Genomic DNA, 24968 nt, shown 5'->3' with positions numbered 1-24968 from the left:
AGTAGAGATAAATTTAACAGTTAAATAAATAATGATAGAACAAAAATGTCCGTATAGTCTTTTAATAGTTGTTAATGGCTGTTAGTAATTAAAAAGAAAACTGCTTTTAATCCACTGATACAGGCATGGAATACAGTACAATAAAATATTCATTACCATTTAAAAAACTCATTTTTTTCTGATTATGGGCTGCATCTTCAAACAATTTAAAAGGAAGTGTTTTTGTGTACACAACATGTATATTTGGAGCCTCCTTATCAAAGGATCCGAAGATACATTCTTGTACTTTCCCCAAATATTATATGGAATAATCTAGCATCGTCTTAAAAGGCTTCAAACCATTGTGCCAAAAAGATTAAGACACGAAAAAATCCTTTTCAGGTGAAGAAAAGGAAGCCATTTGCAGTGGATAAAAGTCTAGCAAACTAGAATAAAATCTCTCCCTCTGGACATTCTTCCTTAATTGTCTTCCACTTCAGACAACTGATGGATAAACCTGCAGTTAATCAAGTGGTCTTTACCCTGCAGAAGCTGCAGGAGAAAGTGCTCAAGAGGTGCAAAGAACGTGTGGAGCTGATGCTGCAACGCTTGCACAGGAACTTATCTGCAATTGCTGATCTTCAAGAGAATTTATATAAAAGTGTTCGTTCAGCAACACAATTTAGGGGTACACTGATAGAGATCATGTTACTTTTCATCTCCATGTGATCCCAGTTCATAACGTTTGCTTATGTACGGGGTACTTTCTCCTCTCCAAGGGAGTATTAATTGCATTGATTAAAGCATTGTTCTTATTCTGTCATCATATTCGCTCCCTCCCCACCAGTGGCATCCTGGGAAATATGGAGATCCTCTAGCATTTCAGCCAGACTGATCCGTGGAGCACCATCATCATCCGTGTCGCTCTCCACTGGAATGTCTGCATCTAAAAGAGCAATTAAAAAGACAACAACAAAAGAACAGCTAAGCAAAAAAAAAAAACCACCACCACCACCAGAAAAATCCAAACAAAACAAAAGAAACTAAACAAGCAAACAACTCCCTCCTAAAACCCAACAGCTCCAAAGACTAACGCTTGCCTTCCCAGAAGATGCCAAGTTACTTATCAAATCTTTCATCCAGCACAGGTTTTGGGTGTGGAAGAAAATAGGCTTTTACCTCCATATTAAGGGCAAGAAAACACCGTATGCATCACTCAATGCAAGTGAAAGACCACATGCTATCACATTACAGCATTTCTCTAAGAATGAGCAGTTCAAAGATCTAAACGCAGAACTTCAACAAAAATATTTTCACTCAACTAGTAATGATGAAGTTACATGCAATTAAACAGTTAAAAAAGCCTTACTTCTGTAAATGTTGACGTTTTTCCTTATGGCTTCATCTTCTTCAAGATCTTCAAGGAAGTCTTGGTATTGTCTGTAAAAGATGCTTCATATATTTACTAAACTTTTCCTTTGCGTTTACACAAGTTTATAAAACAATCAAAGAAACAAAGCCTCAAGAAACAACTGCAGTCTGCAGTTCTTTAGACATGCCTTCTGAGTGCATTCCAACATTTCCAACTTGTTATTTCTGCTTTTTCTCCAAATCTTTAATTCTTATTAGCACCTATTCATTTCCAAAGGATGTTTAAATTGCCTGTCCTCGTTCAACTCTAAGTGCCTCATTTTTTCTACTCATTTGGACATTATCTAGTATCTCCTGTTGCTCTTTCAGCTTTGCCATAGAACAAACCAGCTACAAACATGTTTTCATAAAAGCATCCCTTTAGCCAAAAAGACAGAAGCCGTAAGCTACAGACACAATGCTTCTGATATTAATCGTTTGTCTCATGGTTTAAGTTTTTCTTGAAATGACATAAAGATAGTTTTCTTAATATTTTGCAACAGTAAACCTGAAAGACTTGCAGGGTTATCTTTAAGATTCAGGATTTAGTTCGTGCCTTGCCCCCTACCGTTGGCCTCAGTATCCGTCTTCTCTGAAAACTCAGTAATCACAATAGAATACTTTAAAAGCATAAATAAGGTGCATACGCTTGAAGCACTTCCTGCGCTAGGGAAAGGGGAAAAATGCAGAGATACTCCTCGTCAGAGAACACCGAGATCAACCTATCCTGTGAGCCCCCATCATGCTCACATAGAACCAGCAGCATTTGCTTGTGCCCCTCTAGCAGTCAGTAAGGCATTACATGGCAGGGGTTTATCTTCAGCAGAAAGTGGTAACTGTTACTTCTAGACTTGGCACAGTATCCTAGGTAGGAAGGACTGAAAAGCTTCATGGCAGACAACAAACCTTTCATCATCTGTATCCATGCCTTCTCTGTCCCTTTCCAGCTCTTTCAGTTTCCAGTTTCTGCGATGCTGGCGTTTGGTACGGTCATAGCTCTTCTTTATTAACACCTGCAGTGAAAACCAGCAAATATTTACACACACGCACCTTAAATGGAACTGATGGCACACTTTAAACAACCAAACCACCACCCAAGTGTACATTTCAGCAACTATAAAATCATCTGAATGAATGTTAGAATCGTTCTTGCCAACAAACACAAGGCAGCATAAGAGATCTGTACTTTTGCCCTGAACACCCCACGATGGCCAGTCTGGCAGTATACAATTTTGTATAGAATTCATCCAGTATTTTTCAATTCAACCCAAGGTATTTGGAAACCTTTCTGTCCTGAAGAGGCACACCCTGGAGATGTAACACAGTTTTCACCACACAGTGCAGGGTAATTCGAACAGCAACGGGTAAGTTCAAGTAACTACATTATTTAAACACCACTCAAAAATGCAAGTACTCAAAATTAGATTCTATTCCTTCAACACCAGGGAACGTGTGTGTTCATTATAAAACTATTATATGTGCCTTAATACCCCTGAGTAACGTAGAGAACTTTATACAGAGAAAGATGTTCTTACCACGTCAGGAATACTGTGTGGGTTCATCTTATTCACAAACTCATCATTCAAGTTACAGTTGGCCAAGTCAAACCTAAAATTAGAACAGGCAGTTCATCATTTTATGTAAATGTACAAGTTTGTACTCAAGGTATTATATGCTTGTATTAAAGAGCAAATTTAATGCTTGTGTTAAAGAGCATAGCTCCTAAGTTATACAAGTTACAGCTCCTAAGAAAGATAAATGTTTCCAAATGAATTAGAGAGCAAGGAAAAAATCCACATCAATATGCAGCTGACAAAACTGAGTAACTCTTACAAGCTGCTGTTCCCAAATTCAGTAGCACATGGCACTCAGCAGCCTCCTGAACCAGCGTAACAATATCCCTGAGGTTCTGCTGGCTTCAGTAACGATCATGTTTAAGCCCATCAGTTTAAGCATCCCTGTCCAAACCTAATCTTACAAACGTTTCACATTTGTCACTGCTGTACACAATACTCACTATCAAGCAAAAAGGCCACATGCCTTCACTTCCCCGGGTCTTGCCCAGCATTTTAAATATCCCTCTCATCTGTGTCTGAACAGTTTTTCTTATCTGCACTTTAGAAGTCAACACTTTAGCTCTCGTACTACTAACAGCCCTTTTCCTGGCGTTATTTCTGCTAGAAGAGTTTTATTGTATTAGAACCATCTCTTCATGGCCAAGATGAAAGATTCTATCCCTTTTGCAGATTTCATCTAGAAAGCTGACAACTTTCTTGATAATATATAAGCAAGAATCCAGGCCAGCAGTATGAACTGCAACAACCCAGTCTGAACTGAAACAACCATTCCAGCTTCCTAGCAACCAACTAACAGTTAAGTCATCAGGCGCCAGTATTTTTTCCTGTGTTTGCTCTTGAGAGATTCAAAACTTTCCTTCCACAACAGCATATAAAAGTCTTTCATACTTCCTACGTAAATCCATCATCAGAATTCCTACTGCAAGGCTCAAATGCTAACTCCTATGGCATAGCTCATTCAAATAAAACCGAGAAACAGAACAGACCCCAAGACAAGGTCTCCAGGATTTAGAATGTGTCCCAAGTGAGTAGAGCAGAAATATTGATGATCTGTATTCAACTCCGAGGTTTTCTGTACCCAGGCTTCAGCCAGCGTGTGCTTGAGGAATGAAAAATAAACTCTTGTAATAAATACAGCTTAGCTTTCTGTACTGTTGAAATATTTGTACTGCTACATTGCGGGTTTAAATTACATTTGTAATTAAGCTTGTACTTCTACAACAGGCATCCAACATATTGCTCCCCACTCCTAATTTCTCATCTTTACAAAACTAAGGAAATGGACATGGCGATCACTTCACGCAAGAATTCAATGATTTCTTTTTTTTTTTTTTTTTAAACACACTTCATAACTTTCTATTATATATAGCTTTTGCCTGAGGAAAAAAACACAAACATTTGGCACCAGTCCATTAATTCTGATTAAAAAGCAATGCTTCTGTACTTTAACAACCAAAAAAATCAGCAATTGAAGAGTTGAAAAGCTGACATAAAATAATAATTTCAATAATGATAATAGAATGTAGAGTTTAAACTCTGATACAAAATTCTAAAACTGGAACTCAAGTAACATCTTCACAATTTCCAAAACAAAACACTGTCCCCATCTGTCTGAGAGGAGCTTTTGCAAGTGACAAGACAGAAGTGCATCCATCTGGCTTTTAACATAGAATGATTCAAAACTGAAGTTCAGCGGAGGAGGGGACGAAGAGGAGAGGAAGGCCTAAAACATGAGATTAAACACAGAGGAATGAACTCTTACTTTGTTTGATCTTGCCCCTGCACCTGCACCTTTCTTCCTTTCTTGAACTCTACTGATATCCATAACAATAAATTCCTCTAGCTGTTTTGGGTGGAACAAGCTATTGAAAGGGTGGCGCCAGTAGGTATTTCCATCAATTTCAGCAACTGGAAAAAAATGAGAACCAGCACAGACAATCACAAGGGAGAGTTTCCATTGGAGAAATTAAAAGAAAGCATTAGCCAAAATGTAGGCAACTGCAACGCATTCTGTTCAACTTTTCTTTATGGTAACAAACTATTTGGGACAAGACACACATTGCAAACTCTCGCTACGACAGTAGTTGATGATCTGTGACAGCCAAATCACATACCACCTGCCTGAAGCACAGACTTTTATTCACAAAAATAATTTCTCTAATAAGGGACATAGCCTTATTAGAGGTATTTTTCCGTATATAGTATATATGGCATAGCATATACACACACACTACTATAGTGGGTATACACACGCTCATGCACCCCTACTATATAAAGCATCCGAATACACATGCACACAGTGCAGTCTGTATAACTAGCTAGACAGTACAGCTTAGCAGCAAAATCTAATCAAAGCATCTGCTTCTGTGGTACCCAGATAGCTAGAATTGAAATTAGAGGAAAAAAAATAAATAAAAAGAGGTCTTCTAATTTTAGAAGCACACCTCTGACAAATCTAAGTGCTTCGAGGGGCACTAGAGCACCCATGAACCTAGTACTGACCCTCCACATTTTGCCTAGAATACTTGGGAAATGAGAAGAGCTACGTATCAGTTTGCTGTTACATTTCTGTGAGTGCACAGATGAATTTACAACATGAAGGTGTAAAAACACAAGATTTCATGAAACCAAAAATAGATCGTGCCAACAACAGAAAAAATCACATGCTGCATAGTGCAGAAAAGAATTGATAACTTACTCTGCAGAGTGCTAGGATCAATGAGGTGGACAGTACTCGTTACCCTAATGCACACGCAGATCTGGCTCATGTTACCCAGACTCTGTGCCAGTTTTGGTGACAGACATACAACGTTATCCTGCACACAAACAGAAAATAGCTTACACTCACATTTCCTTAATTTTTAACCAAGTCTTTAGAGAAATCCGAAACAGAAGTTTTTAAACTTTAGATTTTCAATTCTCCACCCAACATCCCCCAATAACTTCAAGATACTGGCTACCAGCGCTTCATGCTCAGTGTGGGTAGACCCTCCCCATTCCCCTACACACACACTAAATCTTGCCTCCACTAGCAAAACCAAACTCTACCCACTTCATACAGTACCCTCCGGAGATGAAACAGAAAGAAGCTACCTTGCATATTGGAACAATTTCCACAGAGAAAGTGCTTTTGTAATTGTAGACATTACTATGAACATCATGTGAGGTCAAACGCTGGGATGACTTAGATCTACAAAACACAAAAATAGAGCTTTCATGCGGCAAGAAGGACACTACCTGAGACAGAAAATAATCACCACAACGTACAGCAACAAAAGCATACAGCTATGAACAACCAATACATTAAGACATTGGAAAGACGCACAAAGGTTAGTTTCACAATGGCTCAATGGAAAACACAGGACTTCTGTAGAAAGGGTTTTGTCTATTTTAGCCAGAATACAGGTTCATTACACTTTCACGGTTCTCTAAAAATGAAGGAAACAGACATTTCTCGGAAGCTCTTGGATACTCAATGCAATAAATAAATAAAGTGATGTACCTAGATGGAACTGTACACTGAAGAAAGTCTACCATCTTCTGGGCCTGTTGCTTTGAAGAATAATAAAAATCCAGGCCATCTGAAAGGAAAAGAAAACCTTGATGAGCACACCTACTTCATGTACTACATTTACCCTGAAGATTAACAAGCCACCCCACTTACCATGGATTTCTTTGATGCGAAGTGTATTTTGATGAAGCTTGTGTTTTAAAATCAGCTGCTCCAAATAGAAGAAAGTCTTTTTGTGCAGAGTCTAAAACAAGGACAAGATAAATCTATCAAAGCTGTTTAAGAACCACCTAGTGCAAATGCAGTATCTCTGGAGAATAAACATTTATGTGAAAAGAACATCTAGAAAAGGAAGAGTCCAAAGGCTACCCTAAATAATCTAAATGACTTCAGAGATGTGCTCTATTTATAACAAATTATTTAAAGCTTCTATTTCTTATTTTTGTATAACTGATTGCTAAAGATAACATTTTCTTTAAGGAAGATTTAAATATTTATAAATAATCTGTCCCACTGTTTCTAACACTGCCTTAAAATACAGAACGATATTTAAAAATTCACATAGGATCCGCCTGCAAGCCATCACATAAAAACGAATATGCTAATACTACTTAAAAAAACAGAAAAAGCTTTTTTAAACTAAGACCAGTAGGAAAAAAAACACCAATCACTATATTTATTACTGTGGTAACGGGCAAGTGTAAGCACATCTTCTCCTGAGAAAATCATCCAAAGATTTCTCTGTGTTACTGTTTTGCCATCAACAAATGAAAAATAGTTTGCCTCTACCTTTTGCCTCACTTGAACTACAGCTTTCCAGAAATCCTTAGCTTCAATTCTATGACAGTCTTCACACATTTGAGGCTGAACTATATATTCCACCACAAATACTTGTTGAAGAACCGCTCCATTTATCACCTGCAAAACAAAAGTGTAGAAGATTCTCTCTTGTCAGTCCTGTCAAGACAGAATACTAGTTTACCACAGCATTCTAAGCAACTTCCCTATTATACTAGAACTGTATGACCGACAGCTATACTTATGTCAGAAATGTCAGCAATGTTTTCCCAACTTTACAGGGACAGCAAATAATCTTCTTCAAATTGTGATGAACAGCACTTTAATGACAAACTTTAGGCATAACGAAGTCAACCTTTTTTCAAGAGAAGGCATTAAACGCGTCAGATTTTATCAGAGAACCGATAATCTAAAAAGCAATACCAACAATAAAAACCATCCTGTTTGCCATGACAGCTTTAAAAAAGCTACATGCAGATTGCTCTACTTTTGTTACCTCTTTCTGAACAGTCAGTTTCAGCTTCAGTCTCTTAGAATGTGGTTCAGTCCAAATAAAGCCTGCATCAATCAGCCGGACCTGCCAGTGGGAATGAACGAGGACTCAGCGTTAAAAACAAGCAGCTCTAGCTACCAAAAGACACAGGCTTATGGTATAATTTGTTGTTCCTCAGCTAACCGAGAAAATGAATAACCTTACTATAAAAAGCATATGCTGGAATACTAAACCCAATTAATAATGCTTGTTAGAACACAGAGCCTGATCTACCTAAAATAACAGACACACAACCTCACAGAGTGTCAAGCCGGAGCAAGCGAATTCAACAATACCTCTGGATGCAATGTGATGACCAAGCTGAATCGTACAATGGTTTGTTCAGGACTTAAAAGCCAATTTAATCTCTAAAACTAAGAATGCACAAATGTACTGCAAATATTTTACGAATATGCCTATATTTTACATACGTACTGGTCAACAGCAAGAAGCTCAGTAAGCCAATCAAATTCAAATTTTGATGAATGCAGTAACAAAACAACTTTTTGCCTAATACACTCAGATTTTCTCATCTAATAATAAAGTGTCTCATACATTCAGAATGTTAAGTTAAAACGTGACTTTCAGTTTAGCCTATTTACAGTTTTTTTTCATATCACAGTAAACAAGTACTGCGAAAACATTTCAAAAATACTTAAAAAGAAAACTGTAAAATTAAGGTGCGCTAAAATACATTAGTTTCCTTCAGTTGATTGAGCTCATCTCTCATCTACATGACAACAACCGTGCAGGACACTGCATGCTGTTAGGTCACAGAACTGTACTGCAGTAGCCTCCTCAATTTGCTTCAAAATTCTTTTCTTGCAACCTGTCCCTAACAAATGTTCCAGAATCCCAGTACTGAGCTTTGAGATCAGATTGTCATTACTTGTGCTCCCTATAAAGTGGTTAATAAACTCTACACAAATACTAATGACTGCTCTGGAAAAACTGAACCCTGCATCAGTTAGCTACACTTCACTTTACGTAGTGCTAACAGACACGTTGTGAAATACTAATACAATTCACTGCCTACCTTGTTAAGTGAAGCTTTGATTTTTTTAAGACACAGTGCAAGAAGCTCTCTTGATTCTAAGGCACACTGAATCCAAGTTCCTGGAGGCTGAAGATACCTATAATAAAGAAAATATACTACAGTATATAATGCGACTTCAACCAATTAAATCATTCAAAAGATGTGCAATTATTTACCAAGCTCTCAATTGCAATATCAGCTATGCAACTACAGCTTTTGCCTCCCTAAGAGAATAAGATTTACGCATTCCAAAAGCATTCAAACTTTACTGCCATCATTATTAATTTGTTCACTTTTTGCTTTCAGAGCCTATAAGCTCGTACGATTACTCTTAAATCACGTATTGAAGACTTCCATGAAGACGATTTAACTAACCTACAGAAAAAAAAAAGCTAACCCTGCAGCTGCAATACCATCTCCAGATCACTGCAAGAGACCAGAAGACCACCTCCAAGCTGTACCAGGCTTGAGGAAAACACACCACAGAGAGCGACAGAAGCAGGAGCGGAGAGGCCACCGTTCCCCCGCTGGCCCGATTCACCCCACGAGGCAGGTCCCCCGGGGGGTGCCGTCTCTCGGAGGTCGGGGTGCAGGCGCCCACCTTTCGCACTGCTTGCAGAAGCTGACGGAGAGCTGCTTGGGGATGCCCTCGGTGATGTCCACGCGCGCTCGCAGGCAGCCCACGCACATGTTGGCCGGGTTGGGCGGGATGGGCACGCCGCACTGGCAACACAGGCTTCGACACAGGGAGGAAAGAAGTCAGTCACAAACCGAACCCCGATGCACACCGAAGGTACGTGCGGGTATTTTTTTCTTTCTTTTCCCTTCAAATAAAAGCGGTGGCCCAGGAGCCCAAAGGACTTAGCTCTGCCCAGCCACCTCCTGCCCGCCGCGCTGAGGCCTCCCCCGGCCGCCCGCTTACATGTTGCCCTGGCTGGGGGCCGCCGGCCCCGCCATGTACTCCATCGCGCCGCCTTCAGCGCCCAGCACACGCGGCCCGGAGCCGGCCGGGAGCGGAGGCAGCGGGGACGGCTTCCGGGCGGCGGAGGAAGGGGAGGAGAGCGGCGGTCCCGCGAGAGAGCGGGCGGCGGGGCCGCCGCCACGAGATGGCGGCAGCGTGCTCCTGCCCGCCCCGGGGCCGCCACCACAAGATGGCGGCAGCGCCCTCCTGCCCCCCGCCCGTCCCGCGGCCCCCACCACAAGATGGCGGCAGCGCCCTCCTGCCCCCCCCCCCCGTCCCGCGGCCCCCACCACAAGATGGCGGCAGCGCCCTCCCGCTCCGTGTCGCTCCCCTCAGGGAAGCCGGGGCACCGAGCCTGGTGCGCGGTCTGGCCCCCTAATGCATCGTGCTTTGTAAATAAATAAAGACGTCAGAGAAATAGCAAGTGCTGTGTTTTGGAGAGGGAAGCTTAAGAAGAATATTGCGTTTGCGCTATATTTTATTGCAGGCGATCAGCCTGATGGTCCAGAAAATAAAAGATTCTGACGTTTCCCACTGATTTTTTTTTTTTTTTCTGCATCAAGTTTGGAAATTTGATGAGGTGTGAGCAAGAGCAGCGGTAGTTGCTGCCAGGGCCAGAGTGCCGTGAGGGCCGGAGGGCACTGAAGCCTCTTCAGGGGCCTGGGGTTCTTTCAGGCATCCGATGTCTCGGTTTAGTACTAGTGCAGGCATGTAAAATGCAGCCATAGGTTTTGTTCTGAAAACAAAACAAAACAAAACACCAACTTGAGTTATCAAAATCAGTAAATGTTGGAATACAGAGAAGGGCGATACGTTGGCACAGCTTCACTGGAAAGCCGTTAGCTGAGGGTGACGGGCAGCTGCCTTCCCTGATGGGGATTTCCACACACGTCTCCATTGCTCCCTCATGTGGGATGCTGGGGAGCTCTCTGGAGGCCTTTCTACTTCACTCAGATCAGAAAAATGAAAATAGAGAGCTTCTACTCTCTAGTTTTCAGATAAATGTATTTTATACTTGCTGGCGTATGTATGCCACTTGCAAATAGCAATTTAATTAAGTGAACTTTTTCAAGCGGACAAATTGTTTTTGTCTAGTCAGAACAGAAAATTCCACCTTCAGGAGTGGCACAAAAATAACATTGTGGTTTCTCCTGACTAAACTACTGAATCAACATTTTGTTTCCTACTTTTTGTCTTTTGCTGTTTTGTGTCAGTGGTACATTTTTATGATTTCTAGAGGAAAAAGTTAATAAATAAATAAATCTGACAGATATTGTGCAGCAACTCTTCATTTTGCCTTTATTTTTGGGTAGTAGTACTTCAGCTTGCCTTTCGCATATATTTAAGCTTCATTTTTCTGTATCTTTTCTGCCTTCAACACAGGCAACTGTTGTAAATGCTAGACATTCTGACATTTCTATTTTATTCTTTAAAATTCAAAGTAAAAAACTTCTGGATACTACCAGTTAGGTTTTGGAAAGTAAACCAAACTCCGTAAAAAACACGATCATATCATGGAGTTTGGTCTGTCCTTCTTCATTACCACTGCCTGTGGCATGAATCTGTGCTGCCTGGTGCTTGAATCAACCTGCATGGTTAATGTTCCTTTCCCATGGTTAATGTTATTTCTGTAGAAATGAAAAGAATAAAATCCAAGTGCATTAACTTTTATTTATTTATTTATTTTTGGTATTCTTGCATCCGAGTGATAATTTCAGATTTATTATTATTTTTTTTAGAGAATGTGAATTAAAATATTTGTGAGTCTTCCTGAAAGTGGGGTAATAGATGTTCTGATGGCGCAGATACTTGTAAGTGAAGAATCAGACAACTATTTCAGCTAGGGATTCAGGGTTGCTCAGAGAGTTTTGCAGTCTTCATTCTGGAAGGGTTTCAGGCCTAAACTGGCTAAAGCCCTGAGCAACCCGCTCTGGTCTCGTATTTGACCCTGCTTTGAGTGGAAGATTGGACTAGCAATTTATGTAATACATTATATATATATGAAGTAGAATTTAAAGCTAAAGTCCCAAATATCCGAGCCTGGCAGGTTCAACAGCACCAAGTTTCTCTTCTCTGTCCCACCCATCACCTCCTGTTAGGAATTGTTCCTTCCCCTTGAGAAAGAGGCTTTGTACTTCCCCAGGGGTGGAAAATCAGAACAATGAGCACCTTGCTTCCTGGATCCACTCATCCACTCCTAATACAATTTACTGGCTAAACTAAAAAAAACCAACAACACACCAACCAACCAACCAAAAAACCTTACAGTGGGATTGCTGTCAACAATGTTGTTTTAATTCATTAATTAAATTACTTAATACTTTGGTATAGAAGGAGGAGTTTGTACAGACTGTTTGGATGAGATTCCATTCATGGTTTGCACTAAACAACTATTCCTGTTGGACAGGAGTTCCTTATTGAATTATCAAGATATTAAGGCATGTTTGCAGGTCGGCATTTATTTTCTGTATATTTTCACTCACAATGGAGAAAAGTAGAGCAGAATTGCATGAACACATTGTGTGAAGTCTATTTAATACAGCAATGTCCTGATGGAAAGGAAGAGCTGCATTGGTTGCTTTAAAGTTGCTTTGGGGACTAAAAATCACAGGCTGTCAAGCTGTCTGACTTTTTTTTTTCCCCCTACTTTGGCACATTTTCCTTTGATGGGCTTGTTGTGTTCTACAGACTGTTACTTTTGCTTCTCTGAAGCTAAGTTTCTTTGCAGGCCTCTCTGGAGACTTACTACAGACCATTTTATTTAAAAAAAAAAAAATACCAAAAAAAGTGTTTCACTGAACTGAAGTTTTATTTCTATACCCTTCAGAACCCCTGCGGTACAGGGGTTGTTGTATAGTTTTTCCTTTCAACCCCCGATGGATCTCTTGATCTTTGATTTCTTTGATTTATAAAATAACACATCTGTAGTAAATTACATGCTTTCTCTTCGCGAGTCTCATGTTGCAAGAGGGGTAAGACAAAGCCTGTCATTTATGGGAACTACATCTTCTGTGAAGTCACCAGGAGGAGAATTTGATCCAAATAATGCTCCAAGTACTTCCATTGCAGATTTATTTTCAGCTGTGGTTTTCTCCACTTTATTTCAGTCCTAATATATTAAACTCTGCCTAAGCTTAATGCACAGCCACCACCTACTGTCAGCTGAAATCAGAACTGTGCTCTTTGTAGTCACTAAGGTATTGCCTCTGTAATCTCACGCTGCTCTATGGCTACCACGCATTCAAGTAAAATTCATATGTTTTAAACTGTCGAAGTATTGTTGTAGTCTTCTGAAAGATTGTACGTCTTTGTATGCAATAAACAAGATAAAAAGCAGATTTTAAAATTCCCTGAGAACTTTGACTATGTAGGGCTGGGGTTTAGATCTTATTATATGTGCAGAAAGCTGACTAAATCAGTGGCAATGCAATGTAGACTGAAAGATTTCAGCATTTCTTTGTAATGAGGATTCAGTATTCAAAGAAATGCCAGTATTATTGTAGTTGGGAAGATGAATGATGTTTCATCTGTATCAGTGCGTTTTTAGGAATGGGTCTATGTAGGCTGCCAATAGCCGGAGGTCTGACATCTCAGGAAAATCCTTTGTAGTACAAATCCTTCAGAAGAGGGGCAGATTTGCGTAGGTGTGTGTTAATTCTGTAGTCTCTGGTGTGCTGATGACCAGCAGAGGTCATCAGTTTCTGAGCATATGATCACCAGCCATCTGTGGTGATGTCTGTGGCAAAAATAATGGATATGGGTTTGTTTTTTCAGCCTTGTTGAGCCACACCGGCTTGGTTCTTGGTGGTTGGCTTTTCAGTCAAGATCAGTCATTTACATTCATTTGCTATGCTTAGGAAGACTGCAGTGTATTTTTGCCATTGTATGTTGGTTGCTGAGATCCGGACTCTCAGGAGCAGTGCAGGAAACCTGCTTTAAAACCAGGCGCCCATCTTCTTGCCGCCATACCTGCTGTAACGGGACTATGTGTGGGACAAAAAAGGGAGATCCTGTGTTGGGAGAACACACTGTATGAGTACAGGTCTGATACTTCACTGTTCTGTACATGCGTTGGGCAGTCACACTCGCAGCAGCGTATAAAACTCCAGCATGGAAACAGAACAATTGGACTCAGGGGTGTTCAACTGTGGCCTGGATGTGCTGCAGCCTGTGTGCTCTTGGCTTCTTTCTTGTTCTTTCTCAGTGAAACATAGCCATGCACTGCTTAATGACATATATAAGCCAGAACTAAGAAACTGGAAGTAACTGCTTACCTTCCTAAGGAAAGAAAAAAAGAGAAAGAAAGAAAAAACAACACAAGAATTATACTTCTAACATCGGCTGAGGCTTGGCGTGGCTTTTTCTTTCCCTGCAAATGTCTCTGGAGCTGTTGTCTGAAGTGCAAGATGGTAACTCATCAGGACATTTCAGCTTTCACAGCTCCATTTAATTTCCCTTTTCACCCAGGAGCTGCAGGAGTTATAAGACTCTGTACAGGCCCTGCCGTGAATTTAAAGAAGGCTTTGTAAATTCTGGCAGCTTGGGTGATAAAGCTGTCAGGTCTCCACTACCAGCTACTCCAGTAGTAATGATTGAGAGTGGTAAGGGTGAGGGTGAGAAATGTTGTTCCTCCTTCCGTGACTGCTGCTGTCCAAACCTGACGTGGCATTTCAATGTATGACCGGTTGCACGGAGTTGTTAATTACTCCTTAGGATTCCCTAAGGTCTGAAGCATGGCAAGTGGTGGGCATAAGTTTTTATCGTGCACTTTTAGTTTACAGTGTTTGGGGATGATGTAGAGTGATTTAAAATGTTTTGTCACGTTTTTCCAATATGGATTTACAGGCTAGCATGTGAGTGACTTGGAAATGAATATTCAGCATAGCACAGTGTGTACCTGCCGAACCTTCACATCTGCGTCTGTGTGGAGCTCTACTTGTTCAAACGGGGAAGGCAGCACTGCATGCTCCTGTGGTCCCAGTTAGGTGTAGGGACCTTTTGGGGGATATTATTTAGTCACTAATATGTCTTGAAAAGTGATGTCTTCATCATGGCACAGAAAGAACACAATGAAATTCTTATCCTTCTTTTCTTCGATGAGTACTAAATATTTATGCCATATATTAGTTTTCTGCTCTTACTGTCATACTCGTTAGGAGCTATATGATCTGTTACCATAAGCACACTACTTCATCTCATGCTGTATTGTGCTTCATTTCTAATCATTAGGCTATCCAAATATTTAACCAGTGTGCACATTGGCAGCTGAATTATATGAATGACATTGAACTCATATGCAACTCAAGATGAGTTTATCCTAGGATTTGCAATAGATTTTGTATCTGATCTTTAAAAGTACTGCTCAGTCTCTGAGCTACCAAGCAATACCGAAGTCATGGCATTAGAAAGGATCAGTGCAATATGTAGGGAAAGCAAGCACAGCATTTAAAAGCACTTTTAACACAGGTTTGCTCTCATTCTTATATGCAGAAGACTGGGTCATTGAGTAAATAGCTGTACATAGTTTGCTCGAAAGCTCAAGTGCCAAAAGCCCAAAGCCAGAACAGTGCTGGTGGAGATGTGCCAGCCACAACAGCTGGCTCACAGCGGCTTAATTTTCAGTAGATGCTTCAATAAATAGAAGGAGCAGAGAATGGAAATTCATGGGGAAGATATTCCTGTGGTTAATTTAACAGACCACCTGAGGTCACTATTCCCTCACATAAACAGGATCCAGGAAAGGAGCCCATGAAGCTACCTGAGAAGCTCTTGGACTCCTTGCCCAGGGGGAGCTGCTCCAACCTGCCTACAGGGAGGAATCTGTCCCAGGGGTGTTGTCCTGCTCTGGCCTGCTCTCTTCATTAGTGCATTAACATACACGTAAAACTCCAGAGAATCTAAGAACAAAAGAGAACACAGTGGGTTATACATGAGGTTTTGTTTTAATATTTACTGCGAAGTAAATTTTGGATACAGAGCAACATGCACAGCTTCTAGGACATTTGACACTGCCAAGAGACAAATTAATAAAAATTCCATGATGTAACTCTAGAAGTATATTAAAAACCTTAAGCTGGGTACATGGGAAGCATTGGGCAATAGGAATTATAGGCCTCTGTGGTCCCTACCAGTGTCCAATTTAGTTTTTGTTAGGACCATGGCTATAATTACTCTGTGTTTTTTACTATCAAGGTCCTAAACAAGCATATGTTCCTAGCAATTTCACACATCTTACTATTGCATCAAGTAATAATTTGGAGGAATGAAATAGTTTCCATTCAGAGGAACGTAACATAACATAACATAACATAACAAAGCATGCTCAGTACTCGGAGTGAGGAAATCAAGGTGGGGCTGTGCTCAAGTGAGCTGCTTAAAGGTTCAAGGCAGAGGCAGCAGCTGGTTGTGCCTGCAGTGCTCGAAGCTGTAGGAGGTCTTCTTCTACAGGAACAGTTTGCGCCTTGCCTGCGTGCAGGGCGATAACTCAGCTTCCACATTTAGTATTCCCCCCTGGCCCAAAATGCAGCACTAGCTCCTGTCTGCCTCTGCAGGTACGGCTGCGGCTGCTGGGTCGCGGGCCCCAGGAGGGACATCCTCACGTCCCCTCCATGGATTGCTGCTCCTCTCTGCTGCTTTTTCATTTTTTTTTTTTTTCTCAGGCAGTTTCTCCCGTACAGCACCATTTCTGCATTTGCAGTCTGGGATTCATTTACCCCCCCCAGTTATGGCCTGTTCCTTCAGCAGAGGAGGGCTCTCGTTGCCTTTTATTGGTTGCAGCTGTGAAAGTGCACACTGATAATTTCAACAATGCAGCAATACGGAGCTGTGCTTGGGAAGAGGTAGCGCTGCTTCAGCTTGTCTTCCGTGGCCTCAAGGAGCGCTGCGAACGGGAGGAATAACATCACCTAATTCCTCTGGGACATGACACTTCCAGGCACTGCGAGATAATCTGCACTAAATTTATGGGGATAGTGCTCCAATTATTTCCCAGTTTTTGCCTATTTCTTCAGTTCCTTGTAAGGAATCCAATTAGCAATCCAATTTATAGTATGAGCCGCAAACATTATTACTGCTGAACTTCAGGGGCAAGAACAAAGAGATGAGAAGAAATTTCTTTAAAATAGCTTTCAACAGAAATCTGCGTATTGTGACACTCCGGCTTTAGCTGATCCGTAGATAAAACCTGTGCATTACATCATCGAGCTTTAACGAGCTTTATTGCAGCAGAGATATCTGTGGTTTAGTTTCCTTTAACCAGGTAATGTGTTGCATAAAACCTTCATATAACACGTATTTGGTCCAGTGCCGTTCAGAGTCGCAGGGTGTACTTCCTGAATAATTTTTAAGAGAGCAGCAGGTTGAATTCAGGCTGCGCAGAGGGTACCGCAGAAAAATGGGTCAGTGCTGCTGCTTGTCAGCAGAGGGGGATAATCCGCAGTCTTGCTCTGTGTCGAAGCGGTGTGGAGCTGCTGGATGCTCCAAAGGTGTTGGTTTTCTGCAAGCCCTGTCCTGCTGCTGCAGCCAGAGGCCCACTGGATGCCTATGGCAATTTCGTGTTGAAAGGGGACCTATTTTTTCTAAATTCCTGGGCCTTTTATGAGTCGCTGCTACCCCTGTCACGGGGTTAGCACCAGATGCTATTTCCCAGTAGCCTTTAAAATACAAAATAACCCAAACCGTGATGTCCCTTGAATCAGGCTGAACGAGGAGACATCCTCAATTCATGAAATAGGATCCTCTTCTGGGTATTATGAGGGAACATGCTCCTCGTGCTAACTTATGTTCGTTAACAGCTCCTGGCTCCCGTTTCATGTTTATCAAACATCACAGGTTATTGTTGCTTGATAACCACAGAAACCAAAGCTTTTTCCTTATCATCAGGACAACTTCGGTAGCTCAGCCTCTACATTGCCTTATGAACGTGCTGTACTGTCAGAGAAACCCTCTTTGCTGATTAATTCTCCGTTGCTCTATAATGCTTGGCTTTTCTGCACCGATTGCAAAGAAGGTTGCTCTCCTCTTTTAAAGAGGGTTGGCAGTCTTCGTGGGGTACTGGTACCTGCCTGTCTATCCCTGAGAGCCTTTGCGGGACGCACAGCCAAGTCCCACAGGTCCATCCAACTTACAGTCTCTTGTACTACGAATTTTCAAATTTCCTTTTATTTTTATTTCTTTATTTTTGCGTGTGTGTGTAAAAGTTCATGTCTGGTCATGCTGCTCAGTTCAGCCTTGTTTACCAGGGCTGGGGAACAGCCGTGCCCAAGATTTCCCTTGAAGCCAAAGCATGGCCAGGAACCAGGAAGCCTTGCTTTACTTCTGGTATGTTTGTTACCTCTACCAGGATGCACCGAAGCTCAGACTCAGAAATAATTGTTTTAAAAAGGTAAATATTTGTTCGTCGGGTCATGATAGGAATCTTAGAGACTATTGTACAGTAGCTGTTTGTTTTCGACTAGTTTTGTAATCTGTCCTGTCTCATCTAAAAACCTCTGGTTCCATTAGTCGGCTAAAGGAGACCTGGTGAAAGGTGTGCTGCCCTCACAGGCACGGAGCTGCCAGCAGAGGAGCCACGGCGGTGTGAACTCTGGGCACTGGCATCAGTAAAATAAATATATTGTTGTAGAGTTTATATTTTCACATATTAGCACTTTGAGTTCTCCTCTGAGAGAATATGAGGATAGCAATATGCAGGTAAAAATGGTTTGCACATTGAGTCTGTTAAAAACCCGTACATAAAAATTGGTGTTGACATTTCCTAGGCTTTCCTCACTCTAGCTGGCTGGAGACAAAACCAGTCAGAGAAAAAGCCAGAAACGGTTCAGTGACCTTGCTCCAGAAGCAAACTTGTATTCCTTGTCCTTTGGTTGGGATGTGCACTGCTCCCCCTCCCTCCATCACTGCTTTTGTGGCTGGAAGCAGAGAGCAGGAGTGCGTTGGAGGCATGTTAGGTATTTCAAAGTGGATGGAGGAGACAAAGATTAATAGCTTATAGAGAGAAGGAAATTCAGGAACGGAAGAGATGGAGGGAGGAGGGCAGGAATGCTCTGCCCTCCCAGGGCTCTGCCAGACCACTTAAGCATTTTACCAATAGGTCTCACACCAGTGGTAACCTAGGACATTACTGAAGTAGCAGGTTTGGCAAATGCGATGGCAGTTAGCCATTTATTATTTCTTCTTCTTTCTTTTTGCTTTTTTTCTTTTTTCTTTTTGCTTTTTGCTTGTGCCAGTCCTCTCTGATAGTATATGCATTTTATAATTATTCATCAAGATAAATTCTCAGGAAGAGGTGTTGCAATTTCAGTGGGTTGAATTTTTCTTCCCACCGCTCCCATCACGCTGGCACAAGCATGACAGGGAGATCTGACACATCCCTATTAAAAGATGTCTGTACAGGTATTGCTCTGCTATAAAATTGCAAAACTGGAGCTTATCATACGTACGATAGACTTTTGATGTAAAGGCAGAGACTGTAGACTGCTCTTCGTGCGTGGAAACTTCCACAGCTGCTATGAATGCTTGCAGCTCATGATTTATTTAAGAATGCATGCATTTATATAAAAGACAACCTCAAAGATGCTAGTTTTGTTATTGAAGATTTCTTGGGAAAAACAGGTCAAATAATCAGGGTTGTTGCAAAAAGATGCTTACGCCAATGCTCGAGTCCTGTTTTCTTGTATTGATGTTTGGATTGAGTGCCTTTTAGAAGGTACAATAATTCCGGATAGAAAGCTGATGTAGAACTGAACTCTGAAGTATTTCGGTGCCACCAGAATATGTTAAGCTTTTGGATACTAAGATATCTGGACTAATGGAGTGTGAATTAGCCACATCTATCCAGGTGTGAACGCTTTAATGCAAGGAGGACTTGGTGTTTCTCGATGTGTCCCCATGGTACGTGCGCCGCAACACTACAGTTGACCACAGTGCTGACTGTAGGCACGCTCACCATGATAGTGAACTAATTATGCTTGATTTCATCATGTTGTGCCTTTTGTTATATGAGGAGAGATACAGGAAGAGGAAGCAAGAAGTATTCATGTGTGATTTGGAGAGGTTTTCTTGGGATCTGAGTGTTATCTAACTGCAGTGAAATATCTGCCCTATATGCCATGTACTGCCTCTGGCAAGCCACCAGGATGCATGGAGTTGGATGCGTTTCCTTGCTTTGCACCATCATTTTTCCAGCTGTTACTTCATAAATCAGTCAATTGTTGCGCAGGTGGCAGATAATTAATGTATATGGGCTAGCAGGCTTCTGTTGTGCAGGCTTCTGTTGTGCAATTCGTGGCTGTGGGGAATGCAAAGAACTGATACAAGCTCTTTCCTCTGCCAGCCAGAAGATGGGTGAGGCCATGTGCTGTGCCTTGTCACCCTGTCCTTTAATTACATTGCTGCAATCCCATTACAGCCCTCTTCAGTGTTAGGAGGCTTTATTCTGAGCTTGGCCTCAGTTGTTTTGTGTCAAATACTCCTTGATGTACATTTTACTGGCAATTTATCTTCCTGTTCATTTTTTTTTCCTTTAACATCTAAACCTCATCAAGATTCATGGCATGTAACTCATCCTTGAATATGACCTTGAAATAATGAGATATATCTGATCTACTCCCTGATTATGAAGCAAAGATAGGAGCTGTCTGAAAAAATAACTGAACCATCACCCTGGCTGACAATGTCTATTCCCGACACTGCCACTGTTTGACATCCTTTCCTCCCCTCCTCCCTCTTTGCTCAGTCCTTGTAAAAAAGCAGACTCTGATTTTTCTTACAGATTTCCCAGATTTACCTTATTCTCCATCTTGTAGGTATTTCTGCTCTCCTCTCAGTCCTGCTGCTTAGTTTTTCTCTCCTGCCCGCCTGTTTATCAGCAGTAGGCTGGGCATGCTTCCGATGCAAAGGGTACACATGCATCCTTTTCATTTCACTTTTAAACCAAGACTAATGGCTCTTGGTAACTGAGGAAGTAGAGCTTATATTAGGCCACATGAAGCGATTTCTACAGCCTATTTCTATCTCAGAACTTCTTTTTCCAATCTAAGGCGGCCTTGGTTATCCTGGGAACAGTTCCGGGGCAGCTTCGCTTTGGGCTCACTCTGGTGGAACACCAGACTCAGCACAGTTTATCAGCTATAAACTCCAGTGACGTAGCAACTACTGCGAGCAGCTTCTGAAATAAGGGTGGAGCAGACACCAACGATGACAGGAGTCTTGGAATTAATTCTTACCTCTGCCTGTGAATCATAGCCTGAGAGCCAGGGAGTTCCCATAAAATTGCCAAGAGGTATTTTCATAACCCGGGCTCTACGAATTCAGTGGCAAAGTATTGCTTTCTCTGAGGAATAAATGACAAAATTGGTCATGCCTTGAACTGAGCTATCTTCATTTAGCCCAGGCCAAGATTTCCTCAGTGTGTGTTGGGAACGGGGGTGAAGAGGAGCCTGCTTTGTTTTGGTTCTTGCTGCTGGCTGGAGCCACGGGATAAGGCCTGTGCCTCTGCCGTGTGCTCACACAGAGCCGTTCCTTCCTTTGGGGACCCTGCAGGTGTCCCACCTTCCTTGTCAGCTGAAAAACACTGCCATTACACTGAATTTTCAGCCTCCTGAGATATCGACCTAACAGGTTGGTAACTTCTACTCCCGATTCCTCAGCTGCCACAGGCCTGAGGCAGGCCGCACGCTGCCTGAGGCTCTGTGTGGGTGGAGCAGCTGAGGTGGCGTACTTCAAAATAAGTCTGGCTTTCCTACTGAATCCCCAGTTTTTCACTTTCTGATCACGTTTTGGTCAGAGGGAAAGGTTGATACAATCTCAATGAGGCACTTCAGGGCTTGTGCATGAAAATACTCCAGGCAGCTGGGGCCTGGGAGAGTATGAATTGAGAGTATGAGCAAGCTAAGAGACACCAAGTAATTCAGGTGGCAGCAGAGACGAAAGTCGAGATTTTATATCCCCTTTTTCTGATGAACCATCCCATGACCTTTCAGGAAGTAATGAGGAGCCCACCTGGTTTGGGGGGTGTTTTAGAAGAGGATGTGGGAGTTGTGCAAGGAGGCAGGGCAAGGTGGTGCACTGGGGAGGGATGAGGCTCCAAATCCCTCCTCCAGGGATTAATGCCTGCAGCAGAAACCCCCTCAGAGCTGAAGGGAAGCGAGACCCTGATCACTCCCTGCTCAGCCAACCCTCTGTCCCAGCAGCAAACGTCAAACATCACCTCCCCAGGCGGGTGAGCCAGGAGCAGCCTTGGCCCTGCAGGGAGGCTGGTGACCATGCTGCCAGCGGGGCCATGGGCACTGGGTGTGCTGCGTCCTGCAGCCCTGCTGCTGCATGCTCTCATCCCCAAAGAAGCATTACAGGTGGCCTGTACTCCAGAACAGAGAGGAGTGGCTCTGCTTGTCACGTTTTATCTCTGAATTCTGCTGCTGTCAATACCTAGATGCACACAGAGAGTCGAGATTAATAAATTACCTTATCTTGGCTAGGAAGATATCTGGAGTTGCCAAACAGAGGGAAGTAGATTCCATGCAGAAAGCAGTTTGTGGTAGGATAAGAACGGTGACTTGCTGATATAGCGGGGGCTTGGTATTTTAGGAGTAAATAATGAAGATAGCTTGGGTAAGGGCTGACACACACGAGGGGCAGCACTGCTTTCAGTACAGCATTGGGTGTTGATCCTTTTGTGTGAACATGAGGAGGTTCTCACAAGGTCAGTAGTGTTTAATTTGAAAATTAGCCTTTTCTGTTTCAATTTTCGAATGCTCAGCCTGGCACGCTGCCGCTTGTCCATGTCTCTGCCCTGGGGAGCAGTAATCCATTGGCGAGAATCGGCCCGATTTTGGCAACTGCATGCTGATGCTGTGCGAGTGTAATTTGGTTCTTACGGCTCTATTGCCTGCCAGCACACCCGGCTGCTCTTCTTGTGCTTAGAGAGCCACTTTCACAATGGCTTAAATATTTCTTTTCCTAGCTTCCAAGTAGGTAGGGAAATTGAACTCTAGAAGTGGGGCATTGCCTTGGTAAGAAGTGAAGGGAGACGAACACAAAATGTCATGTTCAGGGTCCTCCTCAGCAGACGCTGTGTGATTAGACTATTTCCCTTTTTGTGACAGTTTTGCATGACAAAACTTTAGGGAAAAAATTTTACTTCAATATCCTTAGAATTTCAAAACTTCAGAAACATGGGGTCTCATTTTTCAGGGAATTCCGTGTAGATAGAATCAGATGCCCAGATGATGATCTGTCTCCACAGGTGACTGCTCCGAGCCCAGATGCCCTGAGGATGTGTAGGACAGTAAGCACTTCCTCACCTGCTCCTTTGGGCTATTTTGCATCTTTTGTAGAAAAATCAAGAGGAAGGAGGGGAACATAGCATTCACCACTGAGTTCAGGCATTTCTCTTTCATTTGTTAGGTTATTAACGAGACAGGAGCCACTGAAGGCTCTCTAGGGGTGTGAAAAGAACTGGGAATATCACACTTAATATACATTAATGCTACATATTGCTGCTGCTCATGTTAACTGAGTTTGCTGGCAGCTGATCATCAGTGACATCTACATCCCATGACCACCTTCTGAGCCAGAAGCTGCTGCTACCCTATTTCAGGCCCTGCATTTTAATTCACATGATAGAAGATATACAACAAAATAATGTAGAAGAAAACCCGGCAAGATACGCGCTGGTAATGATGCTGATCCCTACATGTCTTGTGTAAGGCCACAGCTGAGCAAGAGGTCCAGGGAAGCTTTCCTTACTAGTCTTAATAGCAAAGGCTGCCTGGAAGGGCTTCAGGAAGATGCTTCTTGGGGTTCGTTGTCTGGACACGTGCACGTGTAGTCACCCTCTGCAATGGATTTGGGAGGTGAGCCATGAAATTGGCCGGGAAACTTTTACAGCAGGATAAATGCTAGCTTTGATTAAATGAAATTAAGAAAATGCTGGCCAGCTGAGCTCAAAAATTTCTCGGCGCTTAATTTAATGATGCATTTGTACTTTCAGGGTGAATGCAGCTGGAACGAGTTCATTTTCCTTTCTGCTTTTGTTTCATTTATTGCTGTTGGTTCTGTCTGCTGTCAACGTATTGCCTTTTTTGCATAAAAACTTCCAGCTGCTGTGATCAGCCTGAACTACAACTAGCATAAGGTAATAATGGAGCAATTAACTACAATTAGCGTGGAGAAATAATGAAGCAGGAGAAACGAGTGTCCTGCCAAGGTGTTTTCTATGGAGCCCATCACTACACTTCACAGCACAGTAGTTGCCCATGTGCCGCACGTACCGAGCTGTGTGCTGGTGTTACTGGCAGATCTCCGCTATGTGCACCCTCCTGCCATGGCTTATTGCTCTTACAGCAATAGGTTCTTCCATGTTAATGCTCAGATGCAATCTGATGAAAACCACTTTTCATCGTGTATGAACGGCTTCACCTGTGGGAAAAAGGATTTCAAAACTGGAGCAGCATGTCCTAAGCTGTGGTGTGGTCTCAAGCTGTGGACAGCGGCGTCCCACCTTCTTCTCTCTTTCAGTTGGGGAAAAAATGGTTCTGTTCTCTGCCGTGTGCCAGAAATTCTTTGGGAAACTCCTTCTGGAACCCACTAATTTTGGATAATAAGTAGGTAGAGAAATTTCAGCTTTTTTCTAGTAGAAAGGAGTGAAAAGGGTTGGAAAAATCTCAACAGGCTTTTCAGGAAGGAGAGGTTATTTTCAGCCATCTCTCTACATCCTTGACTACCTCCTGCCCAAAATCTCCTTTGCAATTTAGTAAACAAGCTGAAAAACACACACAAAAGAAGTGTTTTCAGTTAAGTCATCCCAAAGAGAAGCAGCTGCTGCTTTCCTCCTTCTCCCCAGCACCTCCTGCAAAGCTAAACACAGATAACAGGAATAATAAGGAAGAGAAGTGCTTTACAGGACTCCCACCATGAGAGGTCAGTGGAAATTCCCCCTTCTTGCCTGTTTGCTTGTTCTGTTTGCTTTAAATGTTTAAATTGCAACATTACATCGGGGTGTGTGCTCCTTAAGATACGAGGCCCAACCTTTGCATACCTATAAGAAAGTGTTTTTCCTTGTACTGCCAAAAGCAGGCCAGTTGGGATTGATGCCGGTGGGAACAAATAACCTTTCTGGGAAATGAGAAAAGAAGAAAAAGGAGGCAGTGGAGGCCGTCTGGGCT

General features: G+C 42.3%; 1 protein-coding gene across 1 annotated transcript; it reads right to left on the bottom strand.

Moving 5' to 3' along the window:
- Positions 1-47: 47 nt before the first annotated feature.
- NMD3 (NMD3 ribosome export adaptor) lies at positions 48-9956 on the bottom strand. Its single transcript, XM_083848734.1, has 15 exons — positions 9766-9956; positions 9445-9579; positions 8844-8940; positions 7772-7852; positions 7267-7395; positions 6631-6721; positions 6469-6547; positions 6060-6156; positions 5665-5782; positions 4729-4874; positions 3953-4065; positions 2925-2997; positions 2296-2402; positions 1349-1419; positions 48-925 (listed from the first exon to the last, which is right to left on the bottom strand). The coding sequence occupies exons 1-15, from the start codon at positions 9807-9809 to the stop codon at positions 792-794; spliced, it is 1515 nt and encodes a 504-aa protein (XP_083704860.1). The 5' UTR covers positions 9810-9956; the 3' UTR covers positions 48-791.
- Positions 9957-24968: the final 15012 nt, after the last annotated feature.

The sequence above is a fragment of the Anser anser genome (assembly GCF_964211835.1).
Source record: "Anser anser genome assembly, chromosome: 9".
In the NCBI taxonomy this organism is placed as follows: domain Eukaryota; kingdom Metazoa; phylum Chordata; class Aves; order Anseriformes; family Anatidae; genus Anser; species Anser anser.
The sequence above is the reverse complement of the archived record's forward strand: the minus strand, read 5'-3'. Positions and strand labels throughout refer to the sequence as shown.

Coding starts and splice junctions, on each gene's coding strand:
- NMD3 (XM_083848734.1), bottom strand. CDS start 9,809: ATGGAGTACATGGCGGGGCCGGCGGCCCCCAGCCAGGGCAACAT. Junction 9,580..9,765: donor GCCCCCAGCCAGGGCAACAT/GTAAGCGGGCGG, acceptor CCTGTGTCGAAG/CCTGTGTTGCCAGTGCGGCG. Junction 7,853..8,843: donor TCAAAGCTTCACTTAACAAG/GTAGGCAGTGAA, acceptor TCCCACTGGCAG/GTCCGGCTGATTGATGCAGG.